The 14,547-nt window shown below is 38.6% G+C and overlaps 1 protein-coding gene across 16 annotated transcripts in view; it reads left to right on the top strand.

Moving 5' to 3' along the window:
* The first annotated feature begins 834 nt into the window (after nt 1–834).
* The window catches only part of MIOS (meiosis regulator for oocyte development), a 36,946-nt gene continuing 23,233 nt past the window's right edge, over nt 835–14,547 (top strand). For 5 of the 16 annotated variants that reach the window (XR_012432642.1, XR_012432640.1, XM_005550128.5 and 2 more), the window contains exons 1-4: nt 835–1,026; nt 1,986–2,083; nt 6,401–7,734; nt 8,054–8,152. Coding sequence is in view for 9 of the 16 variants with exons in the window: in XM_005550128.5 (XP_005550185.2) it covers nt 6,441–7,734; nt 8,054–8,152 (1,393 nt within the window). In the remaining 7 variants the exon portion in view is untranslated. Of the gene's footprint in view, nt 1,646–1,928; nt 2,084–6,400; nt 7,735–8,053; nt 8,153–14,547 lie in introns of all 16 variants that reach the window. The other 11 variants (XR_012432644.1, XR_012432641.1, XM_015447708.4 and 8 more) reach the window with 7 other exon arrangements.

Here is a 14,547-nt window from a genome sequence, read left to right as displayed (position 1 = left end):
CAAAACAAAACAAAACAAAATCAAAAAAAAAAAAAAAAAAAAAACTGATCATACCACTTGCCTGATTAAAAACGTTCGATGACTCTACCATTGCCTTTAGGAAAAAGTCCATCCAAACTCACTAAACTGGTTTCCAACCCCTTTCTGACAGCATCTTAATCTCTCCCCACTTCCTCTGCTCATTCATCCATACCTACTGCCTCCTCACTGCTATGTTCTCTCTCCTGACCCAGCACTTGCTCTTTCTCAGTGCTAGAAGACTCTTCTCTTCCAGTTCCCACTGCCCTGTTCCCTTACCTGGCTAATCCCATACTCATCCTTCTTGTCTCAGCCTAGTAGTCCTTAAGGAAGCTTTGCTGACCCCGAAGCTGAGCGGGCGTCCCTCCTGTGTAGCACTGTGTTAGCCCTACCAAGTCAAGGCTCTCCTTGCCTGTTTCCTGCCCGGACCATGTCTTTTTACTTCACTCCTGTCTCCTAGGTATTCCAGCACAGTGCTGGGTACATAACAGGTGATCAAGATAAGTTTGTGGAATGACTGAGTGAATAAATCATTAACCAAATACCTTGGATCTCCTACTACATCATTTGCAAAAAAAAAAAAAAAGTTTAATAGAAATTAAGATGGACCCAGTGAGCTAGAGTGTGCGACCCTGCTTGAAAACGGCAGAGTGGTTCTGAGAAGCAGTCCCAGCCTAGGAACCCGGGGATCCGGCCTGTGGACCCACGGGCGGGGCCAGCGGGGTGCACAGGCGCTTTCGGGCGGAAGGCGGGGCCTCCCGGCCAGTGACCCCGCCCCGAGGCGCCTCCCGGGCGGGGGAGGGCGGGACTCGCGGCGGGAAACTCCCCTTCCAAGGCGCGGCTGCGCGTCCCCGAGGCGTGGTGGTAGGGTCGTGGGCCCCAGCCCAGTGGTCCGGGTCACGGGCCGCGCCGCCGCGGCCGCCATCTTGCCCGCGTCCGGGCGCCTGCGGCGGGAGGGGCGGTGTCCCGGCCGGAAGCGGCTGTGCGGCGGCCGCGCTGCCACCTCAGGTCAGTGAGTTCGACCCGGCCCGCGTCTCGGGTCTCGGGAGCGCAGCGGCCGCAGCTAGGGGCCCGAGATAGCCTAGTTGAAAGGCTCGGGCGTCTCGGCGGGGAGCGCGTTCCGCGCTGTGGGGTAATCGCGCCGGGCGGCCAGCCGGTCGGGCCTCCGCGGGAGCCACCGGGGGCTGCGGGCGGCCGCGGGACCTGCGGGGACCTCCTCGGGGCGCAGAGGCCACGCTACAGCCTTCACCGCGGCAGGCTTGTGGGGAGCGGCGTCCCCGCCTTTCCCGGGAGGCTCAGCCAGGTGCTTGAAGCGGGAGAGTCGGATTCAGACTCCTGCTTTACCTGGAATAGCAACGTGCCCTGTTGCCATTGTACCCTCTTAAATACTGTACTTCTTAAACGGCCTATCTCCCGGTGAGCTCTGTTCTCTTCACATACGAGTAGTGAAAATTCCTTAAGAGGATGAATGAAACCTCACACATGTGGACTTTGCTGAATTGGTTAGCAAATGACTGCTTTTGCAGGCCTTTTGTATATTTTAAGGGAAATTTGGATATGTGCAGTGCATCTCCTGGAAGATGCTGATGGTGGAAATTTCTTGAAACCGCTCTCGTAATTTGCCATGGTAAGAAAAGTAAAAGACAACATCAAAAAGCATGTGATTGGATACTTTGTACACTTAGTAGTATTGTAATGTGTTGGACTTCACTGTCCAGTAGCCACATGGTATTGAGATGTGCTGTAAGTGTAAAATACACATCGGATTTCCCAGAGTTGGTGCCAAAAAAATGTCAAAATCCTCACTAATAATTTTTGCATTGATTACATATTGAAAGGATAATGCCGTTGATATGTTGGTTAAATAAAATATGTTTTTAAATTTAATTCCACCTATTTTTACTTTTTAGATGTGACTACTGGAAATTTTTAAATCATATGGCTCACACTGTATTTCTTTTGGACAGTGCTGTTACAGATATTCTGATGAATAAACACAGAATGAGCATGGCTTTCCTTTGCTGATAAGTCACTGATGGGAAGTGAGACTTGTTAAACTTGAAAGGTGAGGATATAAATACAAGCTATACTTACTGCAAACCGCACCCCTTCTGCACCTAATTTTTTAATGTCTCCAACATTTGGAAAAAACATTAACTTTCAGGGCTGATTACGGGAATGGTAGTGATACTAACATCTATGTGATGTGAAGAGTTCATTTCAGTTGATGTCACAACTTTGTGAGATGGAAATGGGATAGATTTTATCTCGGTTTATGGTTTTGGAGTATTACAAGATTTGTTAGGATTTGAACTGGGGAGTGGCTGTAGGATTTCTGACTCTATATTGTTTTCTTTACACCAGATTCTTGGTGATGTATGTTCATGATCAAGGAACTGTTTATCCTGTGTATTAGATGGTGAAAAAAGTACACTTCTTAAAAGGGTGGACGTAGATGCACCTCTCTATACAGGGTTACTCTTATAATGTGCAACCTGTGCAGTAGCGCATAGTCCAGCATTTATAATGGCTAGCACTTATTTTAATGGCTAGTCTGCTATCACTGTCTTGACTTTTTAAATAAGGGGCCTTGCATTTTTATTTTGCACCACACCTTGCGTATTGTGTAGCTGATCCTTTCTCTTTGCAGTAATCTAGGATGGAAGTTGAGAGACCCTGGACAAGCACCCAAACATCTGGTCTTCACTTTACTGTTATGTAAAGTGAGAAGAATTAGTCTTTTTCTCTCAAGTTTTGATTCTGTATGAATTACTGTCATCAGATTTAGTGGATGGCAGTATAAATATTTTAGGTGCATGACAATGGAAGAAATGCTGATATTCTCCGTTGAGAGTCATGTGAATCAAAGTTCTAAAATTTATGCTACAACTCGTATTTTGTGTTTTGTAAGATGGATTTTTCTATGTGGCATCAAAATTGCTTACCATAGACCATTGGTATAAAGAGTAGGGTTGTGGAATGAAGGCCTAAAGAGTGTGTTTATTTAAACATTGATTTTTCAATGAGATGGGAAAATGGGGCAGATCTCATGATGTCAATTAAGAGGTTTCCTTTGTGGTGGTATGAGTGTGAAACCTTACTTGGCAGTATCTATTCCTTTTCTTTGCTGTCATAGCTGCTGCCTATCACATGAGGTGCCCCTTTTCCTCCTCATTCTTAAATTTTTTAACCTCTTTAAGGTTGGACTTAATTTTATCACTATAGTGCAGGTTTTTTTTTTAGACCAGAGACTTCATCTGCTCATGTTTGCTGCTGTGTTCCCAGCTTTATGACAGCGCCTAGAACATAGAAGGTGCCCAATCTTACAGAATAAATGAAGTATGATAGCAGACACTTAAATATTGGCTGGAGCCAGCCTCTCCTATGAAGGGTAGAAGTGGAAGCATGAGGAAATAGGTAAAACTTGGAGATACCAGTTGTGAGAAGTGTCAGAGGGATCATTCAACACATGCATTTATTTAACAAATGTTTATTAAACTTCCTACTGAGTGTCTAGCACTGTACTGGGGACTAGAGGTACAGTGGAACACAAAAAAATACTTCACCTGCTCTCATGGAGTGTATAATCCAGTAGAAGAGACAGAAATGGATGATTAAAGGGAAAGAATACTGTTTAATGACAGTGTATGTCTGAGTAACCTGACCTCGACTAGGGAGGGGATGGAGGGTGGTTGATGTCAAGGTTGAGCAGGTATTAACTTGACCCAGAAGGCAGAGAACTATGCTTTAACCAGAGGAAACATCATTTGCAAAGGTATGGTGATGGGGGAGGAAGGTATACTCTAGGAATTGAAAAGGACAGTGTAAAAGGACAGCAAGAATGTTGTGCCACAAGGCCGATGCAGTAGGCAGAGACCAAAAGCATTTAGGGTTTTGTAGGTTAGGTTGAAGATTTGGAATGCTATAATAAGAGCAGCTGGAGACCATTAGAGGGTTTTAAGCAAGGAAGGATAGCCTGGTCAAAGTTGTGTTGTAGAAAGATTTTTACTCTGATATTCTATAAAGCAATATTTCCGAAGGGCCCAGGGGAAAGATGAATAAAAGAAAAACTGCCAGCACCGCACACCAGATATGTTGTATACCTTAATTTACTGAAATCAGTTTTCAGAGGCTTGAGACTATCCTCAGTGTGGTAGCACTTGGAAGCCTGAATGAGGAGACAAGATGATAAATAATTGGGTAAATGACTGGCAAACGGCAAACCCAAAGTGACAAGTAAATGAAGACATTGAGGGTGCTAGTAAGAATATAATTGAAATGATTGATCTTGGGCTTGAGAAATGCTAAAGAAGGAAATAAAATCAGTATAAGAATTCCTTAATCAGCAGTCCCCAACCTTTTTGGCACCAGGGACCGGTTTCATGGAAGACAGTTTTCTCACAGACGAGGGATAGGGGTGGTTTCAGGATGATTCAAGCGCATTACATTTATTGTGCACTTTATTTCTATTTACATTGCACTATATAATGAAATAATTATACAACTCACCATAATGTAGAATCAGTGGGAGCCCTGAGCTTGTTTTCCTGCAACTAGATGGTCCCATATGGGTGTGATAGGAGACAGTGACAGATCATCAGACATTAGATTCTCACAAGGAATGCACAACCTAGATCCCTGTCATGTGCAGTTCACAGTAGGGTTTGCACCGCTGTGAGAAACTAATACTGCTATTGATCTGACAGGAGGTGGAGCTCAGGCGGCAGTGTGTGAGATGAGTGGCTCTAAGTAACAGATGAAGCTTTGCTCCCTTGCCTGCTGCTCACCTCCTGCTATATGGCCTGGTTCCTAACAGGCCAGGAACCAGAACTGGTCTGCGGCCCTGGGAGTTGGGGACTCGTGGTCTAAATAATATGAGTCTATTTTAGACTGGTAATTCCTAACTGAAACTTTTGCAAGACTGATAATTCCTAACTGAAACTGAAAATTATGTTTGAGTTGAACTATTTAGTATATCTTTATTAGGAGTCTCTGCCAGGCTGTATATATGGCACTAAGGATAGAGAGGTAAGTGAACCATGGCTTTACCCTATGTGAACTGACAACATAGTTGTACAGATACCAATTGCAATGAAGATTTTAAGTATGTTTATTCATTTTGAATCTAAACTATTACCTTTTGCCAACCTCAGAAACAGGCATTTAAATTTTTGTAGACAACCTTAATTATTGAAACACCATTTTAAACTATAGCTATATTTAGTTTGTGTGCTTCTACTGCTAGAATATTTATTTTTTTGCAAAAATTCTACTTTAACACTTATTCGAAGTTTGTAGAACCGAAAACTGAAAGAGCCTCTAATGATCACTTAATTCACTTTCTCAAGAGTGTGGTATGTGCGTACCACTGGTCATAAACAGGATGCTTTGTAGATAAAACACAATCAAGCATTTTTAATAGTTATATATTTCAGTGTAGGTTAAAAAATATATTTAACATAGCATACCATGATTCATGGACCTTATGAAGAGATTAAAATCAATTTTCAGATTTTAAAAATGAGTCAGTTTAAAGAAAAATATTAATGGCACAGGTGTTACATGACTGGAGTTCGGGAAATACTAATCTAAACCAACTCCTGCATTGTGTAGATGAGAAAACAAAGGGGTTCCCCACACACAATGACTTTTCTGAGGCATATAACTAATATATGGCAGAGCCAGGACTGGAACTCAGGTTTGTTCAGTACATTTCAGTGTTTATTCTGCCATACAAGGCTGATGCTTATTACTGAAAGTTGAAGAAACCTCTGTCTTAGTATGGCATTGTACTTTAAATCTCCATTGTTCGTTATGATGGCCACAGATGGTTATTTATATTAAAATTTGTTAAAATTAAGGTTTAAAATTTGAACTAGTCACGTTTCTAGTGCCCAGTAGCTACATGTGGCTAGTGGCTACCATATTGGACAGCATGAACATGGAACATTTCTGTCATTGCAGAAGATTTTATTGGGCAGTACTGCTTTAAACTATTGCTTGGGAATGTGATTCATAATGCTTTTAAGTTTTCCCCCCTTCAAAGGGATAATACTTATTAATTTGCTTACCACACTGAAGTCGTTATAACCCTGAAGTTAAGCTGAAGATACTAGTAACAGTGCAATTCAGATAATTGATCTTGGGAAATATAGCCAGGATGGGATTCTCAGATTCCTACCAGCTCATTTTATTGGAAGTGGTTGTTATTTCTCCTTTTTTTTCAATAAATATTTTCTTGAATTCCTAGCAGATAGAAATACAAATATATTGAAAAAGAGGGTTCTTGAATAGAGAATTGTCTGACTTTCTGAATAGTTTATTCAACGTGAGAATTATATTTTTTGATATTTTAAAACTTTTTGTTTTTAAACATTTTCAGTGAATGGACCTGAGTGGACCCTTTGAGCACATCAGTAAACATGAGCGGTACCAAACCTGATATTTTGTGGGCACCACACCAGGTTGATAGATTTGTTGTGTGTGACTCAGAACTAAGTCTTTATCATGTGGAATCTACTGTGAATTCAGAACTCAAAGCTGGATCTTTACGTTTATCTGAAGACTCTGCAGCTACATTACTGTCAATAAATTCAGATACACCCTATATGAAATGTGTTGCCTGGTATCTCAATTATGATCCTGAATGTCTGCTGGCAGTTGGACAAGCAAATGGTCGAGTTGTACTTACAAGTCTTGGTCAAGATCATAACTCAAAGTTCAAAGATTTGATAGGAAAAGAGTTTGTTCCAAAACATGCACGACAATGTAATACCCTTGCCTGGAATCCACTGGATAGTAACTGGCTAGCTGCTGGTTTAGATAAGCACAGAGCTGACTTTTCAGTGCTAATATGGGATATCTGCAGCAAATATACTCCTGATATAGTTCCCATGGAAAAAGTGAAACTTTCAGCAGGTGAAACTGAAACAACATTATTAGTAACAAAACCACTTTATGAGTTAGGACAGAATGACGCTTGTCTCTCTCTTTGTTGGCTTCCACGAGACCAGAAACTTCTCCTTGCTGGTATGCATCGTAACCTAGCTATATTTGATCTTCGGAATACAAGCCAAAAGATGTTTGTAAATACAAAAGCTGTTCAGGGTGTGACGGTAGACCCATATTTCCACGATCGTGTTGCTTCCTTCTATGAAGGTCAGGTTGCAATATGGGATCTTAGAAAATTTGAGAAGCCAGTTTTGACACTGACTGAGCAACCAAAACCCTTAACAAAAGTAGCATGGTGTCCCACTAGGACTGGTCTACTTGCCACTTTAACAAGGGATAGTAATATTATTAGATTGTATGATATGCAGCATACACCCACTCCCATTGGGGATGAAACTGAACCCACAATAATTGAAAGAAGTGTGCAGCCTTGTGACAATTACATTGCTTCCTTTGCATGGCATCCAACAAGTCAAAATCGAATGATAGTTGTAACTCCCAACCGAACAATGTCTGACTTCACTGTTTTTGAAAGGATATCTCTTGCCTGGAGCCCAATTACATCTTTAATGTGGGCTTGTGGTCGTCATTTATATGAATGTACGGAAGAAGAAAATGATAATTCTTTAGAAAAAGATATAGCAACGAAGATGCGCCTTCGGGCTTTATCGAGATATGGACTTGATACAGAGCAGGTGTGGAGGAACCACATTTTAGCTGGAAATGAAGATCCACAGCTCAAGTCACTCTGGTATACTCTGCACTATATCCTTTGCATTGTGAATTTTGTGAGATGAATCAAGTAGAAATGTTCTTGAAGTTTGCTGAAAAGTCAGTCTATAAATATGCTGAATGTTTTATATACAAATTCAAGTTACATAATGTTAACATTATAAAGTAAAATTGTTCTAAACTTTTGAACTCGAAATACTGCTTCGTAGATTGTGTAGGAGGAAGAACTGTATCTCTGCAATAGAGTCGAACCATTTACACTAATACTTATAAATTGGCTCCAAATCAAAAGTAAATTTAGCTTTGAAATATTTTGTTATGCATCACTAGTATTTCCTATGCATTTAAATACTTATGAAGCAATACACAGAAGATATGGATCAGAAATCTCCAGGCAACAAGGGATCGTTGGTTTATGCAGGAATTAAATCAATTGTAAAGTCATCGTTGGGTAAGAAAATTCTATTTCATTTTCTCCAATATGTTTATAACTTTTGTACTTTTATTTTGCCCTCTCTATCATTTGGCAGAAATTAGGTATTTCAGGATCATGTACATAAATATTTTGTTGTTTTCTGATTAGATATTTCAGTGTATTGTTGAGTTAAATGCATACTTGTATTTGTATCCAAAACCCTTTTTGCAGGGAGTCTTAATTCTCTCAAGTGATGTTGACTTTCTTAGATCTATTCACATGTTTATTCAATGTTATTTTTTTGAAAACCCACTTTGAGAGGTTTTACGCTAAACAATTTATAGGTTACTGATTGTTAGTTCAGGTTTTATCACAACATTTTGCTTCTTAAAAGCTAAATTAAAAGATCACTAATTGAAGGAGACCCCTTTTCATTTGGCTCCCCAGATACTTTCATTGAGCCATCTAACAGCAAGGAGTATGATATGAAATATGGCCTAACTTGAAGGAATTATACCTGAAATAGTCCTTGGTGAATTAGTGAATGAATTAATTAATGTGTGAGTTAATGTAGGATTGAAATTGGTATGTTAAACTATTAAGGAATAACGTAAAAGTGGCAAAAACCAAACTTTCTTTTTTTTTCTGTCTGCTTTAAACAGTTGTTCCTATTCTTTTACTGGAATTGAATAATGGATTATATTAGAATTGCAGGTTGAGTATACCTTTTCCAAAATGGCTTAGGGACCAGAAGTGTTTCAGATATTTTCAGATTTCGAAATATTTGCATTGTATACTTAGAGATTGACCATCCCTGTTCTGAAATCCAAAATGCTCCGATGAGCATTTCCTTTGAATATCATCTCAGCACTCAGAAAGTTTCAGATTTTGAAGGCTTTTGGATTTCAGTTTTCAGATTTGGGACGCTCAACCTGTATCTCTGTGACCTAGGATTCGTTCTCTAGCTTTTGCTAAGTCAAATCTGGGCCCAAGTCAAGCTGTTAGAAAATTAGTTAACATTATTTAGTCAAAGAGCAGTAATAGAAGTAGTAAATCCAATTTTATTTTTTACAGAACTTGTATCAATACCATACAAACAAAATACAAAATAATAAAATGTTTTAGAGTAGGTTAAGTGTTTTAATTAAACTGTTACATTATAGTGCTTTTTTTTAAGGTCTTTCAAATTACTTTGGTTCACTTTACTGAAAGATGCAGTAAACTACTTACTGATCAGATTGATTTTATTGTTTTTGTATTAGCCCTCCACCCAAAAAAGTAACCTTTATTATAAATAGTAAAATGAATAAGTTTGGTTAGAAGCTGCTGTTTTTATTAACGTAGGTAAACGGGCACACATACTGTTTTACCCCCGCAAATGAACCTGGTACCATAGTTCATGATTTTAGAGCCATTGCCTATTGCTACAAAGAATTAAACACCACGTTTATAGATTTTATAGTGTGTTAGTTTTACAGTAGATTAGGCCACACTGCACTCAATTATTTAGAGGTTGGTTATTGTGTTTTTTGTATTTTGATATATTTTAAGGAAAAGCCAACCTCTGAAGAAAAGCCAAAGGGGAAAATGTAATATGTTTACATTTCTGGTGCACTAGAGACAAACTGAGTATCCCACCCCTGTGTCAAAATAGTCTTTATCCAGTCTAAAGAAAGACTACTGTTGGAAAGATTTCCTCATTCATCATTCTCTCATTGCTAGGTTTTCAGCTTTTTGTTTTCTTTGGTATAGATATTTTTGTTTTTACTACCCAAAGGTGAAAAGTAAAGAAATAGTGTCAAATATGCCACTCTTAGATTTCAGTCTTCTATTTGGCCATACCTTTTCCTCTAATTGTCTCTCTAATAATTTCAACACATAGTAAGTCAACACATTGAGCCATCTTGTCCACAGTAACCTAATATACAAGTTTATTAGAGCACACAGCTAAATTTTGATTTTGGTAACAAATAGTATATATATAAGTGCTTGCTATGAATTAGTTGCTTTCCCCATGTTACTTTAATTTTTACAACTACAATATGAAGTAAGCTCATTCATTCAGCAAGTATTTATTACATGCTTACTGTATGCCAGAAGTTATCCTAGGAACTAGAGACATAACTGTCAAGAAGATACATAAATCTCTTCCCTCATGGAGAATGAGCATCCCTGCTCTTGGGGAATTTACATTCTGGTTTAGAATACAGACAAGTAAACTGGCAGTTCTAACACAGGGAAGAACAGTTAATTACAGGAAGGACTCCTAATCTGGTTGTAGGGATTAGAGGTTTCTCAGAGGAGGTACAGTCAAAGACAAGGTCCAGACAGGGAGCAGCATGTGCAGTGGACCCAGAGGGTAGAAAGCATAGCACATTATTATGGCTGGAACAGAGCATGAGAGAGGAAGTGAGGAAAGAATAGAGGCTAGAAAGGTAAGCAATGGGCTAACTCAAGAAGGACTTAGAAATCATGTTAAGAATTTAGGGAGATTCATCTTGTAAGACAGGGAAACAGATGGATTTATGACAGATTTGTGTTTTTAAAGGATCAAGATTGATAGGGATATCAGATAGAAGCCTGCTGCAAGGAGGCAAGACGTGATGGTATCCTTACGAAGGTTAGTAGCAGAGGTGCTAGAGAAATGTGGATACATTAGAGAATAGGACAAAATTTAATGATTAATTAGATAAAGGGGTGGAGAAGATGGAAAAGTCAAAGATAGTGCACATATATTTAGTTTGGGAAACTAGTTAATTTTAAGTATGTTAATTAGGAACACACAGGAAGAGTATTGGTTTATTTTGGAGCAAGTTGAAATCAAGATGCTTAGGTAGAGATGTCCATTGGGCAATAGGATATGAGATCAAAGCACAGGGGAGGAATATAATATATGTTAGAAATAAATTATATTTGGTAGAGTAGATGGAATTGTTTGGAGTAAGAAAGAGGTGGCTTAAGGAGACTGAGGAGGATCATTGAGAGTTGTAGGAGAAAGATCTATGTGGCAAAAACCACAATCACTTTTGCACCAACTTAATATATATTCATGTGGACGAGGGAAGAGAGGTCAGTTGTCCAGTGCTCCATGCTTCAGATCCAGCCAAATAAGAACTAAAAAGGACTCACTGAATTTAGGACTAGGAGAAGGTCTTTCATGGGCGGTATGGATAGCAAATTGCAGTTAGATTAGAAATTCAGAGTGGGTTGAGGAAATGAAGTCATCAATTATAAATACTTTTTTTCAAGGAATTTGACTATATAAAGGAGGACAAAAAGATATTCAGTAGGAGGAGACAAATCTGGAGCCGGGAGCTTTGTGTTGCTTTCTTTTTGTTTTCAACATGGGATTAATTTAAGCATGTTTAAATGCTAATTGGAGGAAGCCCATAGAAAGAGGTTAAAGATGCAGAGAGAAGGGAATGAAGCAAAGTTCCTAGAAATGGGAGGGAATGGGATCCAGAGCACAGTTTCTTTAGATACAAGGGTGCACACCTCCACATTTGCCAGAGGAAAGGGGAAAAGGATGCCGTATGCAAGATGTTTAAGGTTCAATAACTAGAGGCTGAGGGATTTCCCATTTTATGGCTCCTGCTGAGAAGGAGCAGGGAGGTTGTAGGAAGAGGATATGGAGAAGAGGAGAGAGAGCTGTCTTGAGAAACATGGGAGGATTACTGGGTAACATTGTTTTACCAGAAGGTAGAATAAAGGACAGTAGGGTGAGATAATTAAACATATTGGCAAGAGAGTGATTCACTTGACCCTTAGGATCTTATTTGGATAGAGATGAAAATGAATACAGGGTAAGACTGATAAGTAAAAATAATGGTGGTGAAGATACTGTGAGGTTGTGAAGAATATAAGGAAGTGAGATTTTTGGAAGGCTACATGGTTGTGGTCAGAAAGTAGGTCTTTTGGAGGAGGACAGTTTTGAGTGTGGCTGTGAAAGGAGTAGCTTAAGTCTTAGAGGTGTAGACCACTGGAGATAAGGAAGCAGAGGAACTGATAGGCTAGTTTATTGAATGGGCTAAGTGTTGAAATCAACCAGGACAAGAAGAATGCATGCTCTGAGGGAATCTCTTCTACAGACCTGTATAGCAAGTTCACAGTGTTATTAGTAGGTATAATTCCTTCCTTTTAAGATGGCAGAAAGTTGTATAAAAAATATTGGCCTGCTTTTCATCCATCATGAAAATAATATTTTTTATGCTTAAAGAGTAAACTCTACAGTTCCAGCTACTCAGGAGGCTGAGATACGAGGATCGCTTGAGCCCAGGAGTTTGAAACCAGTCTGGGCTACATAGAGACCCTGTCTATCTTTTTTTGTAAAAAACAAAACAAAACAAAAAAAACGAAAATCTAATCTAGAGAACTGAGAATTTGTCTATGCAAAATGACTACAGGGGCAAAATAGCTAGGATTTCTTATAAACTGGATAATTGTATTGCTTGGTTATTACATAGATACTAAAATGAAACAGTTAGTAGCTATAAAGAGCATAGTGTTTGATTGCTGATTTGAAAGAAATGTTAAATCCTAATTTTTTTTCTTTTTTTTTTTTGGAGACAGAGTCTCTGTCACCCAGGCTGGAGTGCAGTGACACAATCTCAGCTCACTGCAACTTCCATCTCCTGAGTTCAAGTGATTATCGTGCCTCAGCCTCCTGAGTAGCTGGGATTACAGGTGCATGCCATTACACCTGGCTAATTTTTGTATTTTTTGTAGACACAGGGTTTTGCCACATTGGCCAGGCTGGTCTCAAACTCCTAACCTCAAGTGATCTGCCTGCCTCGGGCTCCCAGAGTGCTGGGATTACAGGCGTGAGCAATCGTGCCTGGCCAAAATCCTGATTTTTAATGTTTAAATAAACTTGTTTTCCTTGCAGCCATCAATAAAATGTTTTCTATTATTTATATATAGGACAGTCTCAAATTTAGGAAATACAATTTTGTTATTTTAGTGTTACATAACATGCATAAATATATTTTACTTTGCTTTTAGAGATATATTAAAAATGTATGTATATGTTAAACTCGTAAGTCAAAACCCATGCTGACATCATGTTGCTTATTTGATAATTCTAATAATCAACTGTAGCATAGTTATCAATAAAAAGGTCTCTAAGCAGAAAAAATACATGATACAGTAACCGTGTTCTTAACATGCGGGATATATTAATATTTCCACCTCCTAGCAGTGACCTCTTTGAATTCATATTCAGTCATCCACTGCATAATGACGTTTCTGTTAACAGTCAACTGCATATATGATGGTGGCCCCAAAAGATTTAATACTGTATTTTAACTTTACCTTTTCTGTGTTTAGGTACTCAAATACTTACCATTGTGTTACAGTTGCCTACAGTATTCAGTACAGTAACTTGCTGTAAAGCAGAGGCATCCAGTCTTGTCCTCCCTGGGCCACATTGGAAGAATTGTCTTGGGCCACACATAAAATACACTAACGATAGCTGATGAGCTAAAAAATAAAAAAGTTTTTAAAAAATCCCCCCAAAATCCCATAATGTTTTAAGAAAGTTTACAAATTTGTGTTGGGTCGCATTCAAAGCTGTCCTGGACTGTGAGTTAGACAAGTTTGTTTTATAGCCTAGGAGCAGTAGGCCCATGTAGCCCAGGTGTGTAGTAGGCCATACCATCTAGGTTTGTGTAAGTACACTGTGATGTTCACACAACAACGAAATTGCCTGACAATGCATTTCTCATTGTTAATCAACTTGTGACTGTATTGTTCTCTATTCTGTTCCATGACATGATTTCTATAAAATAAAAACTCTTAAGAAATTAGAATATTATGTTAAGCTGTAGGTAATCGTTTGAAAAATAAATTGCTGATTTTTGTTCACCCGTTTTAAAATTGTCACTAAATTTTACTAAATACCAGCTTTAAATATCACTAAATACCAGCTTTAAATCCAAAATTTATAGGAGAGATATGAAAATAAACACCTTATAATACATCTCAGCCTCTACCTGAAATTAAATGACTGCATTCTGCCCTGACAATTTAAATTTGTTATTCAGAATGAATGTTTTAATTTTTTAAATGTGTTTTATTAATTTTATCATTAATCGTTAGAAGTTTTCACATTATAGTTCTTAAAAATCCACTTTCATAAGCTAAAAGTGATTTTGTCTTTAGGCTGACTCCCCTCATGGTCGCAAATAAAGTAGCATGCTGCTTCTTTTTAGTGGGTAGGAAGTGCTGTTAAAGTAAGAGAACTTTTTGAAAGTTTCTTCTTAACTCTTTGACCTGAATTGGCAATAGTTTCCAGTAGTCAGGTTAAAAATAAGTAACTTCAAGTGGAATTATTTAACTATTTTTTGAAGTTCCAAAATTTTACAAAGAACACATCTTGAAACTTTTTCATAAAGCAGTCGGTTATAATATAAAATGTATACTAACATGCATAA

Source organism: Macaca fascicularis, chromosome 3 (assembly GCF_037993035.2).
Source record: "Macaca fascicularis isolate 582-1 chromosome 3, T2T-MFA8v1.1".
Lineage (NCBI taxonomy): Eukaryota > Metazoa > Chordata > Mammalia > Primates > Cercopithecidae > Macaca > Macaca fascicularis.
The sequence above is the reverse complement of the archived record's forward strand: the minus strand, read 5'-3'. Positions and strand labels throughout refer to the sequence as shown.